The sequence below is a fragment of the Phyllostomus discolor genome, chromosome 11, assembly GCF_004126475.2.
Source record: "Phyllostomus discolor isolate MPI-MPIP mPhyDis1 chromosome 11, mPhyDis1.pri.v3, whole genome shotgun sequence".
Lineage (NCBI taxonomy): Eukaryota > Metazoa > Chordata > Mammalia > Chiroptera > Phyllostomidae > Phyllostomus > Phyllostomus discolor.
Window position 1 is genome coordinate 7710684 of NC_040913.2, and position 17242 is coordinate 7727925.

At 47.4% G+C, this 17242-nt stretch overlaps 1 protein-coding gene across 4 annotated transcripts in view; it reads left to right on the forward strand.

Annotated features, from left to right (window-relative positions):
• DZIP1 (DAZ interacting zinc finger protein 1) overlaps positions 1-17242 on the forward strand; it is a 45765-nt gene that overhangs the window by 11214 nt on the left and 17309 nt on the right. For all 4 annotated transcript variants that reach the window (XM_036011224.1, XM_028526459.2, XM_036011226.1 and 1 more), the window contains 7 exons: positions 589-750; positions 4316-4453; positions 5560-5622; positions 10640-10780; positions 11441-11489; positions 12822-12878; positions 14254-14310. In XM_036011224.1, coding sequence (XP_035867117.1) covers positions 589-750; positions 4316-4453; positions 5560-5622; positions 10640-10780; positions 11441-11489; positions 12822-12878; positions 14254-14310 — 667 coding nt within the window. The remainder of the gene's footprint in view (positions 1-588; positions 751-4315; positions 4454-5559; positions 5623-10639; positions 10781-11440; positions 11490-12821; positions 12879-14253; positions 14311-17242) is intronic.

Sequence of the window (17242 nt, forward strand, 5' to 3'; positions counted from 1 at the left end):
TAATTACTGTAGTGAGTTTTCCTTTGACCTGTTAGTTGAAGAATGTGTTCTTCGATCATTGTGTATTTTTATTTTCCACTTATCCTTCTGTGAGTGATTTCTGGCTTTACTCCACTGTGGCTTGAAGAACAGGCTTTGCGTGATTTCAGTCTTTTAAAATTCATTGAGAATCACTGTCTGGCCTAACACACAGTCTCTCCTGTTGAACCTCCGGTGTGCATATAACAAGGTTGTATAGTCAGCTGATGCCCAAATTGATATGTTGTCAGGAAAGACTGAATACTCTTTCTTTTAAAGTTTACTGTTTCCGTATTCTGCATGTCTACTCAACAAGTTCACAGGTCACAGAGATCTCTGGACACATTGGGCCTCTACGTTTGTGTTTTAAGGATTTAGGATGCTCGTTGCCTTTGGTTCATAAAAATCGTTGTGCCCGGACCTGCCATCATACCAAGTGCTGTGGCGAGCCTTACGGAGACAGGCAGTGCTAGCTGACCCGTTGGAGGCGAAGCTACGCCCACTGATGTAACATTTTACTTGTTTGCCTCATATCAGAACTTTTGAAGCCATGTTTTAAAATGATTTCAGGAGTATGAATTGCAGAAAACAAAAGAAGAAGAACTTCTGAAGTTGTTTCATAGGTGGAAAGAAGAAGAAAAGGAGAAGTTGGTAGACGAAATGGAAAAGTTCAAGGAAATGTTTAAGAAGGAGTTTAAGGAATTGACCTCCAAGAATATGGCACTAGAATATGTAAGTATTTTTTTTAAAGATTTTATTTATTTATTTTTAGAGAGGGAGGGAGAGAGAGAGAGAGACAGAGAAACCTCAATGTGCGGTTGCTGGGGGTTATGGCCTGCAACCCAGGCATGTACCCTGGCTGGGAATCGAACCTGGGACACTTTGATTCCCATCCCGTGCTCAGTCCACTGAGCTACGCCAGCCGGGGCTAGAATATGTAAATATTAAACTGAGGGTTACTCATCGCACTGGCAGAGCCATTGCCTGGAAAGGTGGCATTAGAACGGCAGCACGGCCCCTTGATGCACAAGTCCCTTTATTGTGCCCTGGCCCAGACACCACCCCTCCCTGTGCGTCTGGAGGTCTCTTGAAGCATGCAGAAGACATACAGCAAATCAGAAAAGTTATTTTCTTTGAGAGCAGGAGCTTTGTCCCCAAACCCTAGTGCAGAACACTTGGTACATTTGGTTGGTTTATAGAAGAGGGTCCTTCTCTCACTAGCTGGTTAGGGTTAGAAAATCTTCAACCATAAACTCTTCTTCCCTGAGTTTGGGGACTTTCCAGGAAAGGCTGACACAGATCACCAGTGTGGGAGGGAGAGGCAGCTGACCCAGAAAGACAGAGGCTGGGCCCGACAGCTGAGGAAAGCAGGTCTGGAGCAGGCGGGATTTGGCCAAAGGGGCCCCGTTTCCCGTGGGAGCAGCCTTGCCGCGCTCGGCCCTGGTTGCGTGCATGGATGACAAGGACACATGCCTCGCTCGGCTGGGACCTTCGTCTTCTGCGAGCGCCTTCTTCAGTCAGTGGCCACTGTCACTTAGCTAAGAACTACCTGAGCCTGCTGGGCAGCTCGGTGCCACTTCACCCCTAGGCAAAAGGAATGCAGGAGGTAAGGGATGATCCTGGAGCTCCCTCTAGGGGCCAACAGGTTTTATAAACTAAAACAGAGGGGTGTTTGGGGGGTACTGCTACGATCCTTAGCTAAAATGCCTTGAACTCTCACATAAGAGCGAGCAAACTATGACCTGGGAACCAAATCCAGCACGCCCCTGTTTTTTGTATGGTGCATGCATGAACTAGCAAAAAAGTCTTTCCATTGTTCAGTGGTTGAAAAAAGTCCAGAGAAGACTGTGTCATGCCACAGGAAAATGATACGAAGTTCACATTTCAGTGTGCACAAGTCAGGTTTTTCGGAACACAGCCACACTCTTTTCTTTACACCTTGTCCACGGTGCTTTTGTGCTGGACCCACAGAGTTGAGGGGTTGTGACCAAGACCCTACCCGTGTCCCCAGACCAAGAATGTTTGCTCTCTGGCTCTTCAGAGGGGAAGTCTGACAGCCCTTGTCGCATCCATGTGGGCACAGGGCTAACAACTGGGGAAGGCGAAATGGGTGTTTCATCTTCGCTGTAAGTTGTCATTTGCCGGAAAAAAAAGCGGGGGCAACACCATTGGGTGGCTCATTGTGTCTTTTCTGTAGGGATCCCTTCTGGCACCTTCCTGCGGGCTCAGTTCCCCATCTTACCTTTTTCTGGCCGCTGTTCCTCCTGAGCACCAGAACCCCTAGGCGGCAGCGGTTTCCCTGCCCACGGTGTCCCCCCCACCACCCGGGGTCCTCTGCTGCACCCGCCTGTGGCTCCTTCACAAAGTGGGTGCCATGCGGCCCCCAGGATCTGGGTGCTGACCAGTTTAAGACTGACTTCCTACGTCTTCCCCACGAAGGTCACATTTATTTTTTTTTTCTTGTGATGATCTGCCAGGTACTGTTCTTTCTCCTGAGATTCCTTCCATGGTCCTGCCCCCTGCCCCTAGGATAATCGTGGAATAGGACTTCTTTCCACAGCTTTGCCATTCTTAACTTAAAAAAAAAAAGAAAAAACCTTTATTGAGAAATAGTTCACATACCATACAGTTCATCCACTTAAAGTATGCAATTCTGCGGTTTTTAGTATGTTCACAGACTTCGGCAACCATCCTCACGGTCATTTTAGGACATTTCCTTACCCCTGGAGAACCCCTGTACCCCTCAGCACTCAGCCACACACCCCACTTTGCCTCCGGCCACTGGCAACCACGGAGGTGCTTCCTGTCTTTGTGGACCCACCTGTGCTGGGCACTGAGTCACACAACATGTGATCCTTTATGGGTGACATCTTTCACTTAGTGTCATGTTTTCAAGATTAATTTGTGTTGCAGTATTTATCCGTATTTTATTCTTATTTGTGTTGCCGAATGACGTTCCATTGTATGGGTGTACCGTATTTATTTGTGCATTCCTCAGTGGATGGAATCTGTGTTGTTTGCCCTTTTGGGCTATAGGCAGATGGTAAAATTATCATTAAAAATAGACTTTTTTTAGAGTAGTTCAGATTTATAGAAACACTGAGCAGATAGCATAGAAAGTTCTGTATAAGCCCCCTCTCCTGCCCTATACACAGTTCCCCATATCCCAACATCTTAAATCGGTGGATTTGTTACAATTAATGAAGGGGTATTGATACATTTGTGTTCATTAAAGTCCGAACTTCCTCCCGATTTCTTTAGTCTTTGCCCAATGCCCCTTTTTGCTCCAAGGTCATATCTAGGACGTCACGTCACATTCAGTTGCCCCGTCTCCTCAGGTTCCTCCTCTCTGACAGATTTGCTTTTGGTGACCTGGGCAAGGCTGATTGTAGGCTGCCCCTCAGTTGGAACCGATTCGGTGTTCTTCTCACGGTCAGCCCGGGCCTGCGGGTTTTGGGGAAGAAGACCTCAGAGTTCAAGTGCAATTTTCATCACAGGACACCAAGGGTGCACGCCACTTACCTGATTTACGGTCGTGGGTGCTGTCCTTCACCGCCTGGCTGGGATTCCGTTTGCCGGGTGTCTCCACTGAGAAGTAGCTTCCCCCCAGTCTCTACTGCCCTCCTGAAGAGAAGTCGCCCCGTGCAGCCCCGACGTAAAGGGCAGGGAACCATGCTCAGCCACCCCTTTGTTTTTGAAGCTAACATGCAGTAGCACCTTCTGGGCTTGCTGCCCCAGTGCCTTTGGGACTGACACACAAGCCAAGGGTGACACTGAAATGCTGTGCCCCCACTGGATTCACGGGTGTGGTCCTGGATGAGGCTAGCCTCGTCACTGAATCGTCCCGAGAAACAGTGGCACCCGGTTCCTCTGCTCCTGGCAGCTGTTCCGTGCCCATCAAAAATGTTAAAACCACCAAAGCATTGCAGGTTCGATTCCCAGTCAGGGCACATGCCTGGGTTGCAGGCCATGGCCCCCAGCAACTGCACAGTGATGTTTATCTCTCTCTCTCTTTCTCTCTCCCTTCGCTCTCTAAAAATAAATAAATAAAATCTTTTTAAAAAATGTTAAGACCCATTGTTCAAGATGAGAAAGTCACCTTTCCTTGTGCATGTTCCTTTGTTGGAAACAACCAAAAAGAAAACCCCTGGAAAAAAGAAAGAAGAGAAGCACACTGAGCATCCAGTAGGATAGTCAGATTTAAAACACGGAGACACGCTCCCCGATTTTATTCCCTGTTTAAATCTCACAAAAGCATAAGCGTTTGTGCCAGTGACTTTTGTGTTTCCTTTCACAGCAACTGTCAGAAATCCAGAAGTCCAATCTGCAGATCAAGTCCAACCTGGGCACGCTGAAAGACGCACAGGAGTTTAAAGAAGAACGTCCTCAGTGTCCCCAGGACTTCCAGAACGTGATGCAGTTTCTCGACAGTCAGGTACGCGAAGGTGGGCGGTGACTGTCCCAGAGGCCTCATTTTTCTTACTGTGGTGACTCACAGCATCTTTCCTTTCAGTGACCATAGGGTGGCTGATCCTTTTTTCTGTCCCCCAGCACATGCGTAGTTCACAACGGGTGTTCATTAGCTCCTTGTTGATCGGCCAATGGATGCGGCCACAGAACAGTTGGCAGAATTGCTTCATTTTTCCCCTAAGATAATACCTACCCGAGTTGGTTGGCATTACCTCAGTATTTATTTCTCGTACTTCAGATGTACGTCTCAGTGTCGGAAGGCCGGGAAAGGTGTATCGAAGCACTAACTTTATTTTTATTTGAGCTTAAATATACAACTGCATCGGTGAAGTGATGATCTTTTTTTTTAATGTATTTTATTGATTATGCTATTACAGTTTTCCCATTTTACCCCCTTCACTCACCTCCGCCCTGCACACGCCCTCCCACCCTTCCCCCCCCCCTTTATTCATGTCCATGATCTTTTGCATTTATCAAATAAAATTACAGGCATTTGGAAGTGAATGTCTGTTATCAGCACAGTCTTTGCACTGGCTCTTTGGTCATGCTCATTGGGGGGAGCATTGTTTCATATCAGGAAGCAAATAGAGATTAAAGGTGTAAATTCGGGATTTTTTTTTAAAAAGCAGTCATATGCCCTGGCTGGCGTAGCTCAGTGGATTGAGCACGGGCTGGGAACCAAAGTGTCACAGGTTCGATTCCCAGTCAGGGTACATTCCTGGGTTGCAGGCCATAACCCCCAGCAACCGCACATTGATGTTTCTCTCTCTCTCTCTCGCTCTCTCCCCCTCCCTTCCCTCCCTAAAAATAAATAAATAAAATCTTTAAAAAAATCTTAAAAAAAAATAAAAAATAAAAGCAGTCATACGTCATTTTAAAAAGCAAGTGTGTCATTGAAATACAGACGACTGCCCCTGTTGCTCTCGTTGCCCCCCACACCCCGCCCCCCCCCAAATCTGCCTTCTGCCTTACAGCCAGGCTGGCCACGTGTGTCCCTGTCCTGTCCGCAGTTTCTCAACGGCCCCCCGTTTTTCACTGAACGTAAACTACTCTTGTTTTACTGTTTCCCAGGAAAGCAAGTGGTCCGCTCGAGTTCAGGCTCTTCACCAAGAACACAAGAAGGAGAAGGGTCAGGTAAGACAGAGGTAACGCCCTTGTGTTCATGGCAGCACTATTCACGATAGCCGAGACACGGAAGCAGCCTGGGTGTCCATCGGTGGGCACGTGGGTAAAGATGCGCAGTACATACGGCAGTGGGGTATCCCTCGGCCATAAAAAAGGAAATCTTGTCATGTGAGACCGCATGGAGGGACCTACAGTGTAGTGTGCTAAGTGACATAAGTCAGACAGAGAAACACACGTACCATATTATTTCACTTACCTGTGAAATCTAAAAAAACAAAATAAACAAACAAACAGAGAAAATCACAGATACAGGGAACAAAATGATGATTGCCAGGTGGGAGGGGTGCTGGGGGGCTGGGTGAACGAGGCGAAGGGATTGAGAAGCACAAATCACTATATCGTATACCTGAAACTAATATAATTTTGTATGTCAGCTATATCTGGGAAGAAAAAAAACCAGAAACCAATGGCCTATATAAGTGGGTCGTTTTTGCAAAAAGTATTGGCTTTTCTTTACAATTAAGCTAGTATTTTTCACTTAATAAAATTTGTTGAGAAATGGATAGCAAAAATTAAAATTACTTACAATTTCAATACCAAAGATAACTACTACTATTGCTTTGTTATAATTTCTTTCATTCTTTTTTTTCTATGCTATAAATGTTGGTTTGCTATAAGTTAGAAACCCATACATACAATCTTACAAATTTTGAAGTGTGCTTTGTATCTATAACTTTATATATGTTTCACTTAATACATTCTATGTTTTAAAATATTCTTCAAAATCATGCTTTTTAATGATTACGTGATGATCTATAGATGTCTTATAAGTTATATAATCATTTCTTTCATTGTTGAATAACATGTTTCTAGTTTTTTCCCCACAGTGACAATCTGATTTTTTAAATAAAGGCAAGGATTGTTCACATTAAAATTATTTTTATGAAAACAAAATTTAATTATAACACTGATTCCCTTTCAGCTGAGTACATCAGAAATTTAAGCGTCAGAAAGTGATTTTACACTCGTGCAAAACATCTAAAGTAGATTTATTTGAGGTCCTTTTCTTTAGGAAAAATTATTTATTTTTTCACTTTAAATTGTATGAATTTTGTAGCCCTTTGGATCCCTTGTGTCTTACTCCGTGCAGGCTGCTGTGACAACATACCATAGATTGTGTGGCTTAAACACGTGTATTTAGTTCTCACTGTTCTCAAGGCTGGGATTCTGGGTGTTGGCCAGTTCAGTCCCTGGCGAGAGCCCTGTTGCAGTGGCCACCGTGTCCTCACGTGGTGGGGGGGGCGGGGGAATGGGAATGGGGATGGGGGAGGGGGAGGGAGAGCAAGCTCAGAAGCTCACGCCTTTTCATACATGGGCACTAACTCCATCGCAGGGACCCTGCTTCTTGTAAATCTAATGACCTTCCAAAGGCCCCATCTCCTGATGTGTCCGTCCACATGGGGGTTTAGGGTTTCTACACGAATTTGGGGGGGTGGCGCAGACATCAAGTCCGTAAGGCCAAGGGGAAGGGGTTAGTCAGGACCTGTGCCCCGGGGGTGCACCCTTGAGCCGTGTTGGATTCCTGCCTCCCACACCCGCGGCCTTGCTTTAGCTGCACCCCCGACGGCTCCTTCTGCAGTAAGTAGGTCGTCCCCTCCCTTCGTTATTCTCACCGCTTCACGAGTGTCGTTCTGATCGCTGTTTTACATCCCTTTTTGCTTCTTTGTTGACTTGTTTAGTTTCGACTTCTCCAGCAGAATCACTGGGCCCTGGGAGGGGGGGGGCTCCATCTACCTAGTTTGCCACTGTGGTCCCCGTGTTCCATTGTGTGCCTAACTAAGATGGACCTGCAACCCATCGACTGCTGAATAAATGTGGAAGGTTGCTCGGTGTCGGGAAAGGGGGTCATGCAGCCGTGTGTCTGTGGGTGGAGAGATGCTGGTGGCAGGGCCCAGGAGAGCAGGGCGAGGGGGTTGTCTGTCAGTGTGAGCCCGGTGTTTGAGCCCAGGCCCTCTTCACCTGGGGGCCCTGCTTGTCTGCCTCGCTGCCATGCTCACCTGTCAGGTGTTGGGCACTTAGCCGGGGGGAGGGCGCTGGGCAGTGACAATCTAGAGTGGTTGCTTGTCTGGAAGGGCATTCTAGCTGTCCTTTGGGATGCTCTGAGGTAAGGATTGTTCCTGAAGAGGGTTGCGCTTCAGAATGACCTGATGCTCTTTTCCAAAGTACACATGTGCCTCTACAGGGTGAGATTCTTGTTCAATAGGTAATAGGCAAAATGCCTTGAGATTCTTGTTCAATAGGCAAAATGCATATTTTGCAGGGTCGGGGAGGGGAAGGGATCACCCCAAAAACAAGCCTAGATAGTTCTGTTCAGGATCCAAGGTTTGAACCACTCACCATGCTTAGATAATTTGAGGTCCTACTCCCATTGTTCAAGGCATCTTAAAGCTTTGATGTTAGGGACAGAATTGAGGCTTTCTTATTAACAGGGGGTGAGTTTTAACCCTCGATTTTTCAAAGCTCCTTGGGTTCCAGGCAGCTGTGGGAATTTTAGTGGCCTTCTGGCAGAACGGAACGTAAGTCACAGAGTTTCACACCTGCCACTGTGAGTCCTGGGAGAGAGAAGGAGCAGCTGTTGGTGGTTCAGAGGAAAGAGGAGAGGGAGAGGCCTTCCCAGGTCTGAGTGAGGTGCTCCAGCTCACAGCTCGGGAGAGTCGGTGTTCGTGCTGCCGCTAGGCTACGCTGCTCCCTTGCCTGCTGGTTTTGTTTGCTCTGAAGCTGCTCACTTCTTCCTCCATTTCTCTTAAACCCTCACAGAGGGGTGAACGCAATCAGCTTTAGTAATCTCTGCCCGAGCCCTGACTATTAATTATTCCACATGATTGGTGCCTACTGTTCCTACAATGCACATATTGTGTTTCTCTGTTTAAGAGAAGTGGCGCTTGCCAACTTTTTATTGCTTTACCTAGGTTCTTGGCAGTCCTGTTTTTTTTTTTTTTAAAATAACATTGGGAGGAGTTCAAAGGGAGTCACAGATAAACTACGGTATACCCTTTTGACCCAACTTAAGACTCTCCGGAGCTTGGGAAGTTGTAGAAGGGTCGCATAAGGAAGGAGGGGTGGGGTGATGTGGACGGATGGGAGAAAGAGCGAAGACTGGAGATGGTAGGAGATCGTAACAGACGGGCTCGAGACCCACGCACTTTCTGGAATGGGACCTGGCCGCCCCTTGCTTGGATGACCACATTTCTCTCTCAGTGAACTTCTCTGCACCTTTGTGGTTAGGTCTCAATGCTGATATTAGACAGGTGCCATCCCTTAGTTTTTCCTGTGTCCTGTTTCTTTCCGGGGGCCTGGAATGACTCCCCATATTGCCGATCCTAAACTTGCACTCAGCATCCTGGACATCTTGACTGGCTTCTACTCCTGTTTCCCAGCTCCGTGTTTCCCACAATGCTTTGGGGGGGGCACTCTTCCAGTGGTGTGTAAAAACTTAGCAAAGATTCTTGACAGTGTCCTCCTCAGGGGAGAGTCTTAGCATCCACTGGGACATGAAAGGGTATTTTTAGTCCTCGCTCAGGAAACTTTTGTGACTTGGGTCAACCCAATGTCTGTACCAGCTCATACAAGCACTTCCGTGGGGGCAACCCCACCGCAGTGTATTGATTGAGAGCGTTAACTTTTTGTCGTTGCTATTGCTTGTTTTTTAATGTGATTGAGGTTGTTTTTAGAACAGTTTTAGGTTTGCAGCAAACCTGAGCAGAAAGTACAGAGAGTTTCTAAACACTCACCACCCGTGTGCCCTGAGAGCACAGCCTCCCCCGCTCACTTGTCAACGTTCTGTACCAGAGCGGTGCACTTGCTACAGTCAGTGAGCGTGCGCCAATCCACTCGTCATTGTCATCCGAAGTCCAGAGTTCACTGGAGGGCCCGCTCTGGTGTTCTGCACTCGACGAGCGTGGACAAATGGCATGTGCCCACCGTGAGAGCACCACACAGAGTGGTTTTACTGCCCTAGAAGTCCTCTGTGCCCTGCCTGTCCATCCCTCCCGGCCCCCCAACCCCTGACCTTCTGGCTGTTGCTGTACTTTTCCCTTGTGCAGAATGCCGCGTGGGTGGAACCTTACGGGATGGAGCCTTTTCGGATGGGCTTCTTTCACTCAGTCACATGCATTTAAGGTTCCTCCAAGTCTTTCCCTGGCTGGATAGCTCATCTCTTTTTAATTCGGAATACCATTCTACTGTGTGGGCGGGCCATGGTTTGTTTATCCATTCATCTAGTAAAGGGCATTTTGGTTGCTTCCAAATGATGGCAATGATGAATAAAGCTGCCCCACCCAGGGTCTGGCACAGATCATGCCCCTTTTTAATTAAAAAGTTGTAAGCATGTAATTCTGTAACATAACAATATCACACTCAAGCACACCATATGACATTTTAGGGGACATGTTCACATTAACACTATAAATTATTACTCCCATATTATTACCCTCCCGATCACACTCAGGCCGGCTTTACTTCTGCCAGACCCTGTATATCTATGTGCAGGTTTCTATGTGGACATAAGTTTTCATCTTTGGGTAAACACCAAGGAGCATGATTGCTGGATTGTGTAGCAAGAACATGTGTCATTGTGTAAGAAACCGCCAAACCATCTTGCAAAGTGGCCATACCACCTCACCGTCCCCCTAGCAATGAATGAGCTCCTGCTGCCCCACACCCTCCCAGAGTTCGGTCTTGTCCTCGGCCTGGACGGCAGCCATTCTAATAGGTGCACTGCTGTTCCTTTTTGACTTGGTGGTTTACTTCTTAAAGCCCTGGGGGCTGCTTGATTGCACACGAATATTATTTACTAATGTCTTCCATGACGTGGGGCCTGGTACCCGGTGATGAGAGGTCTACTCCGTGACCTGCTGTGCACGGGCGACATAAGGCCCGCGAGGAAGGCGGGGCACAGGTGTGGAGACCGCAGAAGACAGTTTGCGGGCGGTTTGTAGACCGGTGCCTTTCTGAATCTTTCTTCCAGCTCCTGTCGCACATAGAGAAGCTGCGAACCTTAGTGATAGACAATCTAAATGCCAATAACGTTTTCTACAAGAAAAAGATCGAAGAGCAAGAGCAGACACTCCAAGAACGGAATGAACTGATTATCAGCCAGAGACAGCAGGTATTTTGGGCTGTAAATCGGTGCTGTTTTTCTTTAAGCAGTGCGGTTTATCGAAGAAACGTGTTTTTAGTTTAGAATGTTTGTAAGTTGGATAAGACAGAGAAAATGGAATCTTTTTTCCCTATTGTTTATAAAGTAAATTCAGTCAAATTGTTTTTAAAAGGTATTTTAAAATACTGTAGAACAGAGTTACTCAATTAGAATTCAGAACAAATTTGAATATTGATAAGAATTTTTTTTTAAAGATTTTATTTATCTTTAGAGAGAGGGGAAAGGGAGGGAGAAAGAGAGGGAGAGAAATATCAATGTGTGGTTGCCTCTTGCACACCCCCCGACTGGGGACCTGGCCCACCACCCAGGCATGTGCCTTGACTGGGAACGGAACCGGCAACCCTTTGGTTCGAAGGCCAGCACTCAATCCACTGAGCTACACCAGCTGGGGTGATAAGATTTCTTTTCGTAATCGGTTTGAGAAGCAGCTGAATCCATATGCTGCTTTTATAAGACTTTTCTCCTTGTCTTTGAAGTCCATGTGCCCCCCTGTGTCTTTGGAGGGTTTTGTGAGACAGTTGATTTCCTAAGTCCTGCGCCTGACCATTACCCATTGCGTCCCTGTATCATTTCAAACACGGATCGCTAGAAGACTGTTTCTCTTTGCAGATTAAAGAGTTTACCAGTAAACCATTAAACAGTGTCATTGAACCCAAAGGTAAGCGGACCGGGAGCCCCGTGCTGGAGGCGGGGCGGGCCTCCGGAACTGTTCGCTGGGCGTCGGAAGAACGTGGGCTTGTGCACTGCGGGCGCTAAGCTGGCGTTCCTCTGCTTGCTTCAGGCTGGGAGATCTGTCATCACAGTCCAGAAAGCTGAACAAATGTTCAATACCTGAACTATTTCTCAATGGTCTTCTCGATGTTTTGCAGAACACTGTTATTCTCAGTAGTCATTTACCCCTGTGCTCGTGGGCAGTGGGTGGACTGAAAGAGCCTGGAGGCAGGCTGGGCTCAACCCCCATCCCTGGCCCTCTGTAGCTTGGTGGCGCTGTGCCTCAGTTTCCTCCGCTCTCAAGTTGGAGAATTGATAACAACTACACCTGAGGCTTCTTACAGGGGTTACTCGGGAGAGAGCGTGTGAAAAGCACACCTGTTAAACATTCATGGGTGTTGGCTATTGTTATTGATATTCAACTCAATTATTTTATTTTTTAAATCTTTTTATCTTCCTGTTGAACTTTGGGGGGCGACACCGTTTAACAAAATGTTTGTACAGGTTTCAGGCACATGGTTCTACACAGCCTACACTCTGTCGTGTGTTCGCCACCCCAAGTCGAGTCTCTGTCCATCACCTTTTATCCCCCAACTGTTTCAAAGTGCCGTAGGGGCTTGCTGCTTACTCTCAGTCGCAGCTGTTTGGGGTTAAAAGTTAGTTCTCAGCATAGTGAGGGCAGACGCCGCCTACTAACTAGCAGGGGAGGCATCCATTTCTCTGTCATTCGGGAGGTAGTCGAGAGAGGACACTGGCAGCCAGGACGGGGTCTCACAGTAAAACAGAAAGCTTGCCTTCTGCCCTGGTCTCTGCCCACGTGATCCCAGCCTCGTTCCCTGCTTGTCTCGGGCTGTGAAGGCATCTGTGTCCACCTGGGAGACCCTGGCTGGGGAATGGCGGGGGGCATACAAGTGGGGTGTCTCTCTGGTCCAGCAGCCTCAGGGAACGCGGAGTCACACACTCATCTCCTTCTTGTTTGGAGACGAAGGTTTGGGGAGGACTGTGGTTCCCTATAACTTCTCTCTGAGGATGAGAATTCAGATGGTGGGGAACACCTGTGTAGTTGCTTAGCTAGCACAAATATTTAACTGCAAAGTATTTTTAGGAAAAGTTAGCCTTATGAGGATTTGTTAAACACTTTCACTCAATTGGGCGAGTCACTATATGTTGATAACGTTCATTTGTTGTTTTGTGGGGGGAAGAGTTTAGGATAAGTGCTGGCAAGATATAACCCATAGCTTGTCAGTTTTGTTATTAATTCGTTTTTTTGTTATTTCAGGGAATTCTTCAACATGGCAGACTTTTGAACCTAAGCCAGCTGCCTCAGCAGTGTCTCGTAAGTTTCTGTGATGAGCTCAGAGTTTTAAGAGACATTTTGTTAAGAGCTGAACCGATATGTCACCCCTTATTTTCAGAGACTTTGCTGTGAAAACCAATGTGTGTGGAGATGACATAGTGATCTATCTGGGGTCCTGGCTTTCGCCTAGTTCTGACACCCTAGACTGTAAATGCCCGTGTGTCTCTGCAGTGACCTAGGTTAGCTGTCCCCGTTACTTTGCAGTTCGTCTAAAAGAGGGGTGACTATGTGTTCGTCGGCCTCCCTCCGGCCTGTCCTTTTCGGTTCCCCGAGGTAGCCCACCGTGGGGGGATGTGACTGGGCAGTGTCCGCCCCGTGGTGGCCTCCCCGAGACTCTCGGGGTCGCAGGCTTTGAACCGACGTTCCCCGTGTCCCTCCCTGGAGTTCAGCTCCGCACGGCTGTCTCCCAGAGCCGTCAGGATTTGGTCATCGTCCCAAAGGACATCGTCTGTACTGTTCAGAGCCCGACGGGTGGTTTTCTGAATTGGAGATATCTTTTGTTTCCCTTCAGGAACATGGTAAGGGGGGAGCAAGTCAGGGTGCAGCGGTCCTGGGCAAGGGAGGACTTGCCTGTGAACGGGGGTCTGATTATGACGGGAGGGCCCAGGCTGCACAAGGAGGAAACAACAGGGATGAAGGTGACTGCGAACTTGGCACCACCAACCCGAAAATGCTAATGGTTTTAAACCACCCAGTCATCGGAGACGCATCTGGAGGACTCTTGCTGTTGCTTTTGGAGTGTGTCTCGCCTGAGAGGGGCCGGAGAGGGGGCAGTGGTTTCAATGGGGAGAGTAGGGCTGAGGGGAGAGCAGAAAGAAGCTGGACTCCGTCTTATGAAATGAGGAAAATAACACGTTGAAATACATCTTCTCTGAAGAGGAGGATGAAAGGGTCAAAGACACTTGGTTATTATTGTGCATACTTTCATTCTACTTGGCATAATAGCGGAACAGTGGCGTGTTCCCATAAAGCTTTATTTATAAACACAGGTGGTGGGTTGGCGTGCCCCACAGACTCTGGTTTTCCAAACTCAGTAACTTCTGCTGGTTAAAATGAACCAGCCTGAAGTCATCAACACCCCAAAGAGGCATAGTTTGGGGTGGCAGACTCTGCTCCCCTTCATGCAACTCTGTGGATATCCTAAAACCTGCCGAATTGTCTATTTTAAAGGGGTGAATTATATTTCGATAAAACTATTATTTGAAAAATGGTTTAGATTCATTTGAAACATGTGTGCCGTATGGCCTGTTTATACCTTGACTGATTTGAGTCGTATGTGGTTATCATCATGTTTGGAGACTTAGGCTTTAATCATGGACTTTTTTTTTTTTTTTTTTTTTTTTTTTTGTTGCAGTGAGTGCCCCAGCCCCACCGGCTCTGGAGGCTAAGTCGAGTCTCACAGCGGCACACGGTACGTTTCAGCAAAGTCTCGGCGTGTTATGTGCAGTTTCCACCTTGAGTTAGGTCACTTATTAACTGAAAGTGCTTTTCTGTGGGGGTAATTGTGCAAAACAAACATTTTAGTGAGTGTAAAACAGTTAATAAAACTTAATCTCTCTACTTAATATCATAAACTGAATACACCCACCGAAGCTGTGAAGTATAAAATACATGTGTTGCTGGACTCACAAGCAGAGATTTCACCTTGGAGTAGTACTTTCATTATGTACGGTTTTCGGTGGAAAGGCGAGCGGCAGATCCTGGGTGACAGGGTGACTTTCTCGACCAGCCAACCAGCACATGCCACAGGGCATCTGTGACTGTTTTTATAACTTTTAGTGCAGCAGCAAGGCAGCTTTTTGAACAAAACAGTTTCTGTGACTGGGGAAAAAAATCTAAAAAAGACATGTGATAGAAACCAAAGAAAAAAAAAGGAGGAGCCGCTGGATGAAATCAGAGGATTCAGCTGTCGGACCGGGCCACTGTGGCGGTCACTGTAATTACGTGATCCAGCAGATAGGGGACTGTTTGTAGCCACATTTTCCTTTTGTGCGGTGAGGTACTGAGAGTTTGTACAGTATGTTTTTAAACGTGTTGTTTTCCTGTGGTCTCGCTGTAGATCCCAAAGGAGTCAGGAAGGGGGGCAGCCCACCTCTTTGCCATTTTACCCAGCGACTCCTCCATTCCGCACTTGTTTTCAGCCTTTTAATTAAACTGAAATCCACGATCAGTCGAGTCGAACTTTCTGGCTTCATAAATATTATTCTGTAGACGATGGCCTTTGGAATTCCTTTCACTGACTGCGTGACCTGTGAAGTGTGTGTTGCCCCTTAGTTTTGTTCCCTGATGGGAAGGTTCTCATGTCAGGTGGACCTGTTCCCTGGAGCGCAGGCTCACGGGATGTGGGGCAGATTCCCCGCACACCGGATGCTGTTGTTTATGCGTGTGTAGGACGTGCGGGGTTTTTTCCCTTTGGACTAGTTAACAGATCAAATGTGTGTCGGACTTACAGAAGTTTCCCTTACTGTTGAAATACAAGACGGTTTTCTCTGGCATTATTGTCTACTCCTGTTGTTTTAGATCAGGCTCCTAAAATGTCTCTGTTGCCTCCTTTCGTGAAGTTGATGTTTAGAAAGCAGTCACTGGCCACTTCTTTTCTGTACTTCAGCAGCATCTGCTTTCCGTTGCTCCTTTTTCCACTTTGGTGTAGTTAGCTCTCTGTAGAGCATTGTATTTGGACCACGTGTTCTCTGTGTTATATTTTTGGTGCCTGCTAAAGGACACACACAGTCTGTATGCCAGGCTACCTGGGGTTCATTCAAGGGTCCTGCCAGACCTGTTGTTTTCAAGGTGATGCGTTCCACCTGGACCCCGCCCTGACTGGGCCAGGGCCACACAAATCTACCGTGGCTTCCTGCTGGCGTCGGCTGCGATGGAAATGCTAGTTTTAAATGCCAGCCCGGCCTGGCACGTGGTTTGCAATCCTTGGATTGGGACCAAAAGTGATTTCTGAGTATCTCCGTGGGCAGGAGCAGGGAGGAGGCTCAGCTGGGGCTCACTAACCTACCCACAGCCCCACCTGTGTCAGGGGTGCAGGGAGGAGGGCTAGTCACGTGTTGCATAACGTTAATTAGCCCTGGTACCTCTGTCTTTCCTTTTGTTCCGGCTCAAAGCTCCATGAGGTCCTGGAGCGTGAAGGTTGTTATGGTGGCTCATGGTCTTAGGTTGGGTCCCTTGAGACACAGACTCTGAGGCGGAGGTCTGCAGGCGAGAGGGTCAGCCGGCAGTGCTCTCGGACAAGACCAGTGAGAGAACAGCAGGACCTAGAGGCAGGGCTGTGGCGGGGCCCTCAGCAGATCTTGTGGGGGGCGGGGGGCGGGCAGGTGGGCGGTGAAGCTTTGGAGCTGGGATGTGCACTTCCAAATCTGCCGGGATTGCATGACAGGTACCAGGTGTGGGTTGCCCCAGGAAGACAGTGTGTGTGTTTGTGGGGGGGGGGGGTGCTGCCCCCTTTGGCTGAAACCAAGCAAAAAGAGCAGCAGAAGACAGCAGGAAAGCACTAGATGTTCACTTCCGGTGCAGATGACTGATTTGGCTGAGCACAGAGTAGGCCGGCAGAAGAGATTTGAAGGAAATGAAGTTGGTTGAGACGGCTCGTGGCAACCACTGAGTTGACCACATCTGTCCGGGCCTGTTCCTGTGGCATTGTGGGGCCCCACCCCAGGAAAAGTACGAATTTTGACAGTTTCTCCCAACCCGAGAGACCTGAGTCATGGAATTATTCCAGTCACATAATGATAGTAAATGTACATATGAGGATTTTTGAGATTGTATAGAACTTTCACCCCGTAACCTTATTTTTGTTGTGCTCATGAAGTACAATAAAATAATACACCGTGTGAGATAAAAAAAAACTCACCTTGATCGTCCTAAAATTTCTACTTTCAGCAGTTCAAACTAGTGCAATAGTCTGTGTGTCTTTAAACCTGGATGTCCCGCAGCCGTGGTGCATGGGTGGACTTCATCCTTAGCAGGACGGTGTTCCTATCTCACATTAAAGTGGACTCCTACTTACTAAGAGTCTGTGTCCCAAAGTTTACTTGAAAGCAGTTTAAAATGCATTTCTCCCATATAGCCAATGTTAAATATGTTGGCTAAGGGCACTGGCCAAGCTACAAGAACCTATTTATATGTACCTAAACATTATATACATATATATATATATACCTATTATATGTGTGTGTGTTTGTTAGTGCCTAAAGTAGACTACCAGACATACCCGTGAATAAATTCAAAGCCAGACTTTTAATGTGGGAGCTGTTAAATCTGTACTAATAACATGCAAGCCACGTGCCTGGCAACCTGCTGAGCCCTCGCTCATCGTTGGCCATTATAATTCTCAC